The sequence below is a fragment of the Lepisosteus oculatus genome, chromosome 2, assembly GCF_040954835.1.
Source record: "Lepisosteus oculatus isolate fLepOcu1 chromosome 2, fLepOcu1.hap2, whole genome shotgun sequence".
Lineage (NCBI taxonomy): Eukaryota > Metazoa > Chordata > Actinopteri > Semionotiformes > Lepisosteidae > Lepisosteus > Lepisosteus oculatus.
The window spans coordinates 30,728,370-30,741,149 of NC_090697.1; the positions used below are offsets into that span (position 1 = coordinate 30,728,370).

The 12,780-nt window shown below is 41.0% G+C and overlaps 1 protein-coding gene across 1 annotated transcript in view; it reads left to right on the forward strand.

Annotated features, from left to right (window-relative positions):
* LOC102689650 (uncharacterized) overlaps nucleotides 1-12,735 on the forward strand; it is a 72,731-nt gene extending 59,996 nt beyond the window's left edge. Inside the window, exons 88-104 of the mRNA XM_069185871.1 lie at nucleotides 279-464; nucleotides 1,941-2,052; nucleotides 2,799-2,966; nucleotides 4,226-4,342; nucleotides 4,800-4,924; nucleotides 5,104-5,326; nucleotides 6,355-6,540; nucleotides 7,072-7,269; nucleotides 7,733-7,837; nucleotides 8,034-8,145; nucleotides 8,615-8,745; nucleotides 8,829-8,913; nucleotides 9,067-9,176; nucleotides 9,625-9,741; nucleotides 10,492-10,704; nucleotides 11,496-11,657; nucleotides 12,290-12,735. Coding sequence (XP_069041972.1) covers nucleotides 279-464; nucleotides 1,941-2,052; nucleotides 2,799-2,966; nucleotides 4,226-4,342; nucleotides 4,800-4,924; nucleotides 5,104-5,326; nucleotides 6,355-6,540; nucleotides 7,072-7,269; nucleotides 7,733-7,837; nucleotides 8,034-8,145; nucleotides 8,615-8,745; nucleotides 8,829-8,913; nucleotides 9,067-9,176; nucleotides 9,625-9,741; nucleotides 10,492-10,704; nucleotides 11,496-11,657; nucleotides 12,290-12,616 — 2,677 coding nt within the window. The 3' untranslated portion in view covers nucleotides 12,617-12,735. The remainder of the gene's footprint in view (nucleotides 1-278; nucleotides 465-1,940; nucleotides 2,053-2,798; nucleotides 2,967-4,225; nucleotides 4,343-4,799; nucleotides 4,925-5,103; nucleotides 5,327-6,354; nucleotides 6,541-7,071; nucleotides 7,270-7,732; nucleotides 7,838-8,033; nucleotides 8,146-8,614; nucleotides 8,746-8,828; nucleotides 8,914-9,066; nucleotides 9,177-9,624; nucleotides 9,742-10,491; nucleotides 10,705-11,495; nucleotides 11,658-12,289) is intronic.
* Nucleotides 12,736-12,780: the final 45 nt, after the last annotated feature.

Genomic DNA, 12,780 nt, shown 5'->3' on the forward strand with positions numbered 1-12,780 from the left:
CTTGTCATTCCCCCCAAATGTTTTATTTCAGCCGTTTCCATTCACAGACTCCTTAATGTACAGTAGATACAGTATGTTTTATGGATTAACTACTTTCATCATCATTCTGTGCATTATTGTACACCAAATCACTTCAGTTGTCAGTTTTTGTTTAATGTCTTCTGGATTTTAGGATCTCTTTTCTGCGATTTAGCGGATATTTCATTTTCAGCGCCCTGAAAGTGAGTGAAAAATGTTCACATCCTGAAATTCGAGATGTTTTCGTTCTCCTCTTACAGGAAATCAAAGCTTGCGTTATTGGAAAAGACAGCACTCACTGCCAGAGAAGGGTTCAGAGACCTCGCAGACAGAGCTGCACTGATGTTTGACACTGCCAATACGATGAGACAAGTGAACCCTGCCTATCACATTAGCTTTAGCCAGCTTCTGGAGGTTTTCGACAGTTCAGCTGTGCACTCAGAAAGGTACAACTCAGTATTTTTGCCACACTGATGCCCCAATGGAGAGCCAAAAAGTGAGGCTTTTAATCACTTCTCACAATGTATTACAATGGTCTTCATTTATGATTTACTTCAATGTGTAATTGATTCATAAATGTGTATATTTTTCTATGGATTATATTACAGTTGAAAAAATATTGATGTTGCTTTCCAAGTGCCATTGAATGGATTGTTATCATCCACAGATATTTCTGTTTTTCTGTCATTTTAAGCAACAAACATTTGTTTTAGAAAGGATAGCTGTGGATCCTTCGACAGATTTGTGGATTCGTAATGCACTATTGACTTTTCTCTGTTACAACATTACCATTCTTTTCCCTTTGTCCCTGCGTGACATTTGGCAATTGTCTGAAAGGTTTCTTCTTGTCTTATGCGAAAGCTTATTAGCTCCATGGAGAAGAATTTTTTTTTTGCATTTATATGAGATAGTATGGCGTTTATACAGGAACAGTATTGCATTTATATGAGATCGTAATCTGTTCAATGTTTAAAGAGTCTGCAAAAACCCATGTACACTGCAGCCATGAACCCATGTCTCTGCAGCTTCACATCAAGAAGAACATACGTTTGGAAAGCCATGTCATTCCTACTTGTCAGAGAAATTGCGAAAACAATGTGTTTAACCTGGGAGTGCTTACTGACACAGTGTTGTACTTCATGTATTAAAAAGACAGAACATGTGCTTTAGATTTTTTTGTTCCAAAAAGAGGTGTGTGATGATATTCTATTGTTGTTAATCAATGCTACTATTAATATAGTTGGCAATGTTGTTCACAAATTAACTACAGTATTGCATTTAAACGCAATTATTTTCTCATATAGATGCAATAATTTTCTTGTCTAAACACAATAATGTTCTCTTATAAACACAGTACTATCTCATATAAATATTTTTTTTTCTCCGTGGGGCTAACAAGCTTCCGTAGTCTTACAAATGGCTAAAGAAAAGCTCCAAAAAATAGTGACTTATCCTGTATCTGAGTGGAAAAAAACACTTTTCACTTAAGCATCCTGTTTTAATGTACACCGAAAGGAAACCCTCCCAAACTTGGGGAGAACATGCAAACTCCACACACTCTCTCACTCCAGGTCCTCTAGAATCCAGACACTCCAGGTCAAGAATTGAACCCAGGGCCCCAGAGCTGCAAGCCAGCAATGGTTTCCTTTCCACTGTGCTTCCCAATGTTATAACATTCTGTGGTGCTATATGCAAATATAGCCTTAAAATTGAAGACATGTTTTAGGACTTTAGATAGGGGATGTGCATCACTGCTCAGGCTGCAAAAGGAACAAGCAGAGGGTAACTCTATGATGAAAAGAAAAATTAAAATGCAAAGCTTTGGGCATTTTGCCTGTATATTTTGGCATAGAATCGTCTTTAAATATATATTTACAGATCAGTTTTAAAACTTTGTATGTTTATGCTTTTATCTTATACAGATTTTCAATCAAGACTCTTGTTGACCGCTTGACATATAACATATTTTGTTACATTGGAAGATACATGTTGGAAAGAGATCAGATGGTGTATACCTTGCTCTTAGCTTTTGAAGTAAGTATTTATGTGTATAGTTTCTAAGGGTCTTGTTCAATTATCATTTGTAATATAATATATTACATTACATGTATAAATAAAGTTTCAGTTAATTTTTAATTACCAAATTCCTTTGGAGGGAGTAAAAACAGTCTTTAAAAGAAACCCGGTGCAGTGTAATGGGTTTCTCCCTTGCATTCTGTTTGATTTGAAGTTGTAATTTTCTTTATTTTCTAATCATGTAAAGTTTTGTAATCATGCAAGTTTTCTTCTGCTAGAGAAGAAAGGGTGTTAAATTCTATATTTTCATATACAGTATATGATGGCATTTATAAATGCCAAAGAGTCACACACAAAACACAGAGAAAAAAAGCTTACAGACAGTTTTCCAGTGTTGGAAGTCACACGATACGAAACACAGCTAAATATGCGCATTCACAGGGTCTAACAATGTAGTGAGAAACCTGGCACCCTGCTACTGAACCACTTCTTCAACTCAGGGGCACCAGACAGGGAGCCTACCTCATATAACAGACACACAAATGTAGGATATTCCAACGACAGTAAAGCACAGCCATAATTGTGTAACTGTACAAAAAAATCTTAAAATTCCGTCGCCCTTTGCAAGTTTCAGTTCTGAGTCTATTAAGAATAGCCATTCTCCCTTAGACGGTTAATTTTACTGCTCCTGATCTGCACGCCTGTCCAAGAGACAATGGTACAACAGAAAGGGGCTTTGTATACATTTCCGCTTTGATTTCCAGATTGAAAGCTGCCTCGGCCACATCAGCCCAGGTATGATAGAGTTTGTTCTCTCCCCCGACCTCTGTGCCTGTCTGATGGAAGCCACGAAAGCAAAACCCTCAGAAACAAGGCAGGCTGCCAAGAATCCTTTCGAGTGGATGACTGAGGAGCAGTTTAAAAATGTGCAGGTATTTTGGTGTTTTCTTCAGTTCCAAAAAGCCCAGAATTATTGTTAAAGTGTTTCTGAGACCATTAATCGTCAATGTTGGAATGTACAATATCTGGGTACAGAGAGGCAGTTCTAAATTGACTACAGTAGGGACTCTTCATCTATGAATTTAACATTTGCAAATTTGCTTATTCGAGATTCATTCTGGTCAACTGGGTATTGTTTTTTTGGATAGAAGAAGAGCACAATGAGATGAAACTGAGCTGAAGGTTAACTGCAACTTTCAAATTAGAGGTGCAATAGACTAGGATCTTCAGACAAATCTAGCTCGTGAGTGAGCCTCTCCCTGCTCCTGCCCAAGTGCCCACTACACAGCATCCACATCTCAGCCTGGTCTTGTTTTTGTATTGATACGAAAACTCCTGGTTCTGTGTCTGCAGCGCGGGGAATGACAGGCTGGAGACGACTCCACAGGCTCCCTGACAGTTTTATTGCCTTTTCATTACAGTGGGTGTTAATCATATAGGCAATGAAAGAAAGTGCAGGCATCCGCTGGATGCAGAGGAGGGATTCATGTTGTTTATTTTAGATGATTACTTTAAGTTTATGATTATGGTTGTTTCTTATATTTGATCAAAATTATTTAAATTTAAACCAATACATTACTACTGTACTGAGTTCAGTGAACTCTACACTGAACCCTCACAAATGTTGAGACACTACTGTATTATTTCCTATATCAAACAGTTTACGTTCACAAAGCTCATTGGTGTCAGTGACACACAAGACAACTTGTTATAATAGTTCTTATAAAACAAGGTTTGGGGGTTTTAATACAGAATGTCATATTCTCATACTTGTCAGTTTGTGAATCTGTTCTAAGTTTTGACTCCTGTTATAATGTTTCATACCCAGTATATTGAGTTCAAAATCCTGAGCAAACTTTTTGTTGTACTTTAATCATTGCATTTTAACTGGTGGTATGAAAATCAACACTTTCTTTCTGGTGAAACATCTTTCATCATTCAGATCAGTGTAAAGCACATTATAATTTCTGCTACTAAATATTTTGGGGGATTATGTGTTTGTTTTGAGCACCATTCATTCAATAGTTGTGTTTTTTGATTGGAATTGAAGGTGTTCTTTCATAAATTAATTTAAGTCAATAAAATTAGTCATCCAATTTCACCACTGTTAACGAGAAATAATGTGAAAAATTCTTATACTAGATTCTACATAGCACTGAAGAGCACTGAATATTTCTTAACTGTGTTTCAGATTCTGGGTACGTATTATAGCTGGTTCCATGATCTGTTTGACCGAATGTTTAAGGATGGTAAAGAAATGACATGGAAGGCTTTATGTGATAGTGACCAGCCAGAGAACCCTGCAAAGGTAAATCTCTGCTCTTTGCCTCTGAACGAAGTTTGACTACTCCAAAAACTAATATGAATATCTACTTGTTGCTGTGTGGTATTTTGTAAATATACTTGAAAGTTATATTTGATAGTACAGTATACTGCAGTAAACTTTTTACAACTATTTGAAAGTAATTTAACTGTAATGTTGTAGTGTCATTTTTGGTCAGTATAGTTGTGGTTTTGAAATTAAAAATGATTTTGACACAGTTTCTGTCTTGGAACTGCCAGTTATTTTGTTTTATTTTCTGTTTTTTTTTCCATGCATCTGTTTAAACTGGTTTGCAATTTAGGTGCCCGGAGAATATAAGTAAAATCATGTGGCATCGGTTTGGCACACAGTTCAACATTTTTGAAATCCTTTCATCTATCATACATCTTCTTTTCAGCAAATTACCACTGTTGAAACCACTGTTGTTTTTGTGTTGTTCAAGGTTAAGGGCCCTGAAGGGTTGAGCAGCCTGACGGCACTGCAGCGCCTTCTGGTCGTCCGAGCAATCCGCAGTGACAGGCTCATACAGGCAGCTTCCCTGTTCATCGGCAGCACTCTTGGGAAGAAGTGAGTGCGTGGATAGTCAGTCCTTAGACTCCATTGAAAGAAAATTAGCACATGAGCAAATGATTACATCCCTGTATAACTCAGAAAACAGCAAATGTTCAATGATCTGAACTTTGAATAGCTAAGCAAGTTACTTGCTTTCAATAGTTTATATGCATTGATCATTGGTTTCATTGTAGATACATCACTGAGATCCCATCTGATCTCCAAAGATGCGTACAGCAGACGACAGCCCAGACCCCAGTTTTACTGCTGTACAGCCGTGAGGCGGAGGAGCCTCGGAGGCTTGTCCTGGAACTGTGCAGCCAAAGGAGCTGTAAAACCGAAGTTGTGTTTGTCAGTGAAGATAGTGCCAGCGAAGCGAGGAGAATCAAGGATGTGATTGAAAACGGCCAGTCCAAGGTATTGTCTCACAAGGGACTTGGTAACACTATTTTTTATACAGCACGCCACATCCATATTACATTTTCACAAAGTCAGCGTACCTCAAAATGAGAATATTACTAAATATTCATGAAAACATAATGGGGTTAGCAATTCATCCATCCATTGAATAACCAGTGCTGCGGGGGAGCAACCAACAGGCGCAAGGCAGGGGGATACACCCTGGATGAGATGCCAGTCCATCCCAGGGCACACAGACACGAACACGGAAGCACACACACACAAGGCCCAGTCTTCCCAGATCCCATTAACCTACCAGTATGTCTTTGGAGTATGAGAGAAAACTGTTGCACTCGAAGGAAACCCACAGGACCATGGGGAGAACATGCAAACTCCACACAGACAGCACAGAGGAAATTAAAGTCAGGGCCTCAGCATCCTGAGGCAGGAATGCTAGCCACTGTGCCACCCTAACGTCTGTTCAAAATTCACATCAATCCTTCAAATGTATTACACCACGAATTATGAAACTCTTGTCATAACATTACATGCAAAAGCATAGGGATGGTGAACCCAGGTCCTGAGAGCCACACTGCAACAGGTTTTGTAGGCTTTCCCTTAATCAGCAATCTCTAACCACTTGGAACAATCTCATTTTGACCACTCAAGCAGATGGTGTTTTCAGTTGTGTGGTTTAGAGGCAGTTTGAAATGAAATTATGAAAACTTGAAACTAGTAAATTGAACAAATCACCTTATTCAGAGTTCAAAAGAATTTGTGCCAATTAGTTTGAAGTTAGTTTGGGTCTATCTTTGTTATAGTGTAGGACTTCATAGAAAGATTTTGTTTTCTTCGGTTTGTTCTGTGGACCACACATTGTGGCCCTCAATTCTTCCACATAAAAGCCCCTTAAGAATAGCCCCTGACACTCCACTGTCAGACAATTGTTATTACTTTAAGATTCTCCCAGAAAATATTACAATATTTTTTGCAGACACCAAGAATTGAAGTTGCATAAAATTAGGAATTGCTTGTTTTCCAACCAGGGGAGCTGGGTTTTGCTGGAGAATATCCATAATTCAATGCACTTGATGACATCAATAGAAAGCATGATCCATCTGAATAAGAATCCGAACAGACAGTTCCGCCTTTGGATTTCTGCTCAGGCCAACACCAGCATTCCAGTGAGGCTCATGCATGTATCACTGCGAATTGCAGTGGACACACCAAAGGTACTTTTTGTAGTGCTTTAAATATTGTACTGCTGCAGTATATATCTAGAATGTAATTCAAATTAATGCCATTTAGGTTGATGTAATTTTGCTTTTGACTTTTTCCATAAGAGTCAGTTACGATTCTAATAATGAAACAACTGTATAACACATTGTATATTATTCAACACTGAGTAGACTTAAAGCGCTTAAATGGCAGAAATCGAATAATCCTAGTTTTCATTAAATTACCTCAACAACAGTTTCTCATTCTATTGATTGTAATGCAGACACTGTGGTTGTAGTCCATGATTATTTTTACATGCTGAAATAATCTGTTCCTGGTGCCATTGCCCTGCAGTAGTTATATCCATAACACATCAACAGAGACTGAAATTGAAATTCGTACAGTCCCGACAAATCCTCACTGGTTCCCACATATTGACAGTCTTTATTTCACCGCACTGTGAAAAGATTCCAGGAGAGCGTTTCCAAAGGAAGGTGGTGCTTCCTTCTCGTGTCCGCGAGGCTGACTTGCTTTTGGAATTGCAGAACATGAAGGACGCCATGCTGAGATGCCTGCAGCAGGTTGGCCCAGACACACTGCGCAGTTGCAGCCGTGCGGAATGGCCAGCCCTCATCCACAACCTGTGTTACCTGCACTGCGCCGTGAGGCTCCGGGCCGCCGCAGGGGGCACCACAGGCTGGAACTTCAGACACGCCATGATGTTTGGCATCCAGGAATTCAGGGTAGACCCCGCCATGTTTTTGCTGGGTTGTTTTTTTCTTGGGCAGTGGCAGTGAACATGAGCATGACTGTGAATCCCAAATAACCTTCGGGCACACTGGGTAAAAAAACAAACAAACATTTTGCAGCATGTTGGTAGATCTTCTAATGCCTGTTCCAAAAGGCACATGGGGTTTAGAGTTGCAAAACTATTAGATGGACACCATGAGGTTTATATTTTCCATTTGAGTTCTTCTCCTGTGTCACTCCAGGGGCCGGGAAACGAAGGAGCAAATCTTGGTAGAGAAGGAATTGCACAAGCTGCAACACCTAGGCTAGAATTGTACATTTTGCAATCTGTTTTTGAAGTAGTATTTTTGGTCACGTCCAAAACCTATTACAGCTATACACATTTTTTTTTCCTTTCCTGTAAGTAGATTCTAAAGTATTAATTCAGGTTCATTTATGTGTTCTTGTTTGCTTCAGGATGCCTTGCAGGTACTAAGAGAGGAATTCAGAGATGGTTCCACCTCTGACGTAGGAGAGGGAAGGAGTGTTTCTTGGACTGGGATTCGGTATCTCCTGACAAATGTAAGGCATCATTACTCATTCTGCTTATTGAAACACAAATAGTTGCATTTCAGGAACTGATCTGATTAAAGTAATCATTGGGAAAAAATGTACTTAGCTTTAAGTAATCAGGATCCACAGTAGTGGACTGTCACTGTGCTCAGGTTACAGTACCAGCTGTGGTGACTGCTTTCAATGGACTGGCTTATTTCCCTAGGTTATTTACGGCAAAAATATAACTGATGACTGTGATAAAAGAAGCTTGGCATCATTGGTTGATTTGTGGATCAGTTCAACTGCAACAAAGAAAGACAACGATATGACAAAATGTAAGTTTAACTCAACCGATTCAGGAAATGTGTTGCTTAGATTTATTCCTCTACATCAGCAGAGACATTTTTTGTTGGTGTTTTTGAAGTCCTGAATAAGGATGATTATAGTTTTATTTTAACAAATGTACAAAATACGTTAGATATCAAAATGGGAGTGTCATTTGAGCGCCCTACTTGTGAAATTGAAAGCGTCTGTGGTTTTAGGTACTATATAAACAAACAGCAACCTCCAGAAGGAAAGGGATTTTAGAAAGTAATCTGGGTAGACTATATTTTTTCAGAAACATTGAGATCATAAATGAAGGTAATCACCAAATGAGATGTCCATATCAGATGGAAACCTCAGCAACAAATGTTTCACTGAATTTAGCCAGTTTTCTCCCATATGTAAAGTAAGAGAAGGTATTGCAGGGTCAGACTGCTACATGCAGCTGTAGTAAACAAATGTATGCGGGCCGCTCCACAGTGAAATACAGGATCCCAGCTGCCTTCTTCGATCCCGACGCCCCGCTGGAGGGCCTGCTGCAGGCCCTGGACTCCGTTCCTCGCCACACACTGGACGTTCCGGAGGGGACCAGCCTGCACTCTGCTCCAGGGGTAAGCACTGGAGCCTCATCTGCGCCCTTTTCTAGTGCTTTAATACTTCAGAAGTAACGTATACTTTCCATGTTGTTTTCCAGCTTCACTTTGGAGATGAGCAGTATGCTTGCCATTGGTTGAAAACTCTGTACAAATCTTTATCATTTCACCATCAGCAGCACTCGTGTGAGTAGAATTATCTTGCAGGCAAAGTATTTTTTTGGTATTGTCTGAAAGCAGCTCTTGTAAATTTTAAGGACGATCGTAATTTGGGATTAACTCGTCAGAATTCTGTGCTGATCCACTCGGTATCTGCTACTGTAAATTCTCTCCCTCTAGTCGCAGTTCAAAGACATTGCAGGGACTTCCTATTGAAATCGAGGAAAGAAGAGGAAGTGTGGGAGATTTGTTGTAACATCCAAGCTAAAATTCCGAAAGGGTGGAGCAAGGTAATGTGCACAGAGCACTTTTTTTATCAAGACCAAAATTGATAAGGTCAAGTTGTAAGTCATAGGTGGTTATATCTTAAAGTTCTAAAAATGAGGAGACATTTTTATTATCACACCCAAAGAAGGCTCCGCAGTCGAAACGATGTGTTTCTTTTGTCCTTATGAATCCAGATGGTAATTCAGGGCATTATTTTTAGGCAATCACATAAGGACAGTCACATTAGGGCAAGTCCTTATAATTGGATTATTTGTGTAACTTAGCAGTTACTCACTGTGGTTATTTTTTTCTACTTTATATAAAATATGAATAACTTCTTCATTTCTGCCAGCAAAAGTAGCAACTGAGGTGTAATAATTCTGGTCGTGTCAAATACAAGTCCTTTGGATCCCCAATAATACTGTATGAAGACATTAAGTCTGATTTTTCTTTTGAAAATATATTAAACAGGATTTCATCAATGAGAGACTGAAAAAGATTGGTGGAAATACGCCCTTCAACTTGTTTTTGAAGAAAGAGCTGAACCACCTAATGGAACTCCTCTCTGAAGTGAAGAGAAATTTGCAAGTACTGTCAGCTTTTGTGTTCTTAGAGCTTCTATTCAGATATTGTTTCACACGGCTTCATAAACGGTACTGTACATACTGTCTGATTAGTTTGTACCTGCTTTCGTACAGAAGTTCACAGAGTTTTCCTTTTAAGCTAGAACATGACTTTTTAAAAGGTGATTTTTATCAACACTTTGTGAGTTCTTTTTAATGATGCCCCAGCAAAATTACCAGGGGGAAAAACTAATTGTCCATACCAGAAGTAATAAGAACAACAACAATCGTAACAATCATATAAAGGCAATAGAATATTAAATATGAATATCATTCAAGCGAAAACTTTGAATGGTCAGCCCTGCTTCCTCACGGCCTCTTCCCTGCTAACTTTTCAGCTGGGGCCTTAGTTTTAATGCCCGGAGTGCTATGTGCGTGGAGTTTGTATGTTCTCCCTGTGTTCGCCAGGTGCTCCAGTTGCCTCCCGCAGTCCAAAGACACTACTGGTAGGGTCAGTGGCCTCTGGGAAAACTGGCCCTGGTGCGAGCGTGTGCATGTCTGTGTCTGACATGCACCGGACTACTGTCCCATCGAAGGTGTCCTCTGCCTTGCTCTCGTTGCTTGCGACCTGCACACCGACTGCCCCATGACCCTGAATCGGACAAAGCGAGTTCGAAACATGGACGTGTGGTCGAACAGGGTGCAGGTTGATTATGGTTTCTGCAATAGAGATTTGGGTGGAGAGTCCGTGAGCTTTTGGGTTTTCTGACCGCAGGCCATCAGACAAAGCACGGAAGGTCCACTCAGGCTGGGGGGCACCCTGTCGGTGACAGAGCTCTCCGTTGCTGCAGACCTTTTCCGCCAGAGGGTCCCGACACACTGGAGCTCCCTGGAGGGCCAAGACACCCCCCCCGAGCACTGGGCAACGGCGACGTGGGTCAGAGACCTCCAGCAACGCGTCCTCCACTTTGAGAAGATTCTGCAGCTGGTAAGTTAGAGTCGTGGGCGAGAGAGACGGCAGCAAAGCAAAGTCTCAGGCAGGAAACCTGGTTAGACCCAACTCTTCCAACGTCTCTTCAGCTCTCACAGAGTCGCAGCAGATTAAACCTCTACGTATTTCCATGCACAATCTCATGATCTGCATCAGAGCACAGTATAGATGACAACTGAAAAAAATACAATCGCTGGCGAGGAAGGTATAATTAACCATTGCCTGTGCTGTGCGCGTAACATTGTCTCCTCATCCGGCTTCATCTGCTGGGGAAAGTGGGAGCATGTTGGCACTCTGCTCAGGGTTTGCTGCTGGTCAGGAATGCAAAATATAGGAAGAGTATTTGGAGAGCAGGGGCACCTTAAAAACAAGGCTGTCACCAATAATACACTAACATTTAACTAATTACTTTCTTGTGAGTTAATTGCAACTTCTGTATTTATTAGAATACTCTTTTAGAATACTGTATTAATAAATCTGTGTGATATGTGTATACAAATGAGAGAATCAGACATCTGAGGTTTTATGGCTATTTCGATTTGTTCAGTGGACTTTGGATAAAACCTAAAACTAGATTTAAAATTACTTCAAATAACATTTCAAATGTGAAAAAACCCAGTCTTTGCAATATCCGTTTTGCTTGTCTTGTCTGGAAGCGAAACTGAAACCAAAATATTTAATCCTAATACATCTTAAATTTTTCATCATCATAAACTGTAAGCATTAGACCTGAGTTCTTGTCACCACATTTTAAATAAAAAAATATACACTTATTTTTCCAATGCTAGGGTCAAGAGAAAATGCCAACATATTGGCTGGGGGCATTTAAGAATCCAAAGGGGCTGCTGGGAGTGTTCAGACAACAGAGCATCCAGCAACACGCAGAGCAAACAGGCTTCATCGAGCCTATGGATCTCCACACCGTCATCACTCAAAGAGACAAAGACCATGTAAGTGTGCGTGGACACTGTGTTACACGGTTATGCAATACAGCCTACAGACAGGGCATGCTGTCTAGTCACCACTAAGGACATCAGAGAGGCAAAGACTGAAGCAGCCCAGAGCTGTAGCAGTTCAGTTAGCATTATATTGTCTATAAGGCACAAGAGAACCTTGTAGAAGTCGGTCTTCCTATAAGGTCATCTGCAAAGTGTTTTTTTTGCCTCGAAACAAGCACACTTTGAAATGAATATTGACTTCTGCCAGTGGTAAACCTCCCTAAACTGCATTTTTGAACATGCTCGATTGAGTTTGTAACGCGCAACATAAGCCTAATACACGACAACTTGATAAATATTTAATATAGAACACATTTGCCAAGACACGGTACTGGTTAACGTAATTTTCAGGAAAGCACTTCGGTCCTCAACACACAGCAGGATTCAACAAAAATCAGATCACACTATGTGCTGGAACTGGTATTTTATCAGTCCCCTCAGCTTGGACTTCTTCATGATTAACGAACAAATCCTTAAGCCGTGTTAACCGAATCCTCTGTGGAGGAGAACAGTAGCAGGACCCAGAGCCTCTCAGCTGCTGCCGGTCGCCTCTCTTCGCTCAGTGACGTGAAGCTCCTCAACAGATCCGGGATCCTCCGCAGGAGGGGGTGTTCGTGTATGGACTCCATGTGTGGGGCGTGTCCTGGCACAAGACGGAGGCGGAGATCCTGGATGCTCCTCCGAAGCACGGCCCCGTGGCGCTGCCGGTCATTCACCTGCGGTTCCTGCCCAAATCCGAGAAAGCTGGCCTGGGCGACGCCGCCAGAGCCGCGGACTCCTACCAGTGCCCTGTGTACGGCTCCTCCGCGGGGCCCCGCGGACCCGTCCTGCACCTCCAGGTGTACAAAGAGAACATCCCCGCGGCGAGGTGGGCTCTTCGGGGAATGAAGGCTACACTGCAGCCGTTCTGACTCCGCCGTCCAAGACACTGGGCATTTCAGCTGACCGCCAAATGAAAGAAGTGTCTCCTTTACCGCGATCAGTGCACCGTCAAACTATCTTATCTCGTATCGTTGCAGCATAGCTTGATAACAGGGTCCGTTAGACCTTGCAGAGGAAGTCAATTGTCAATATA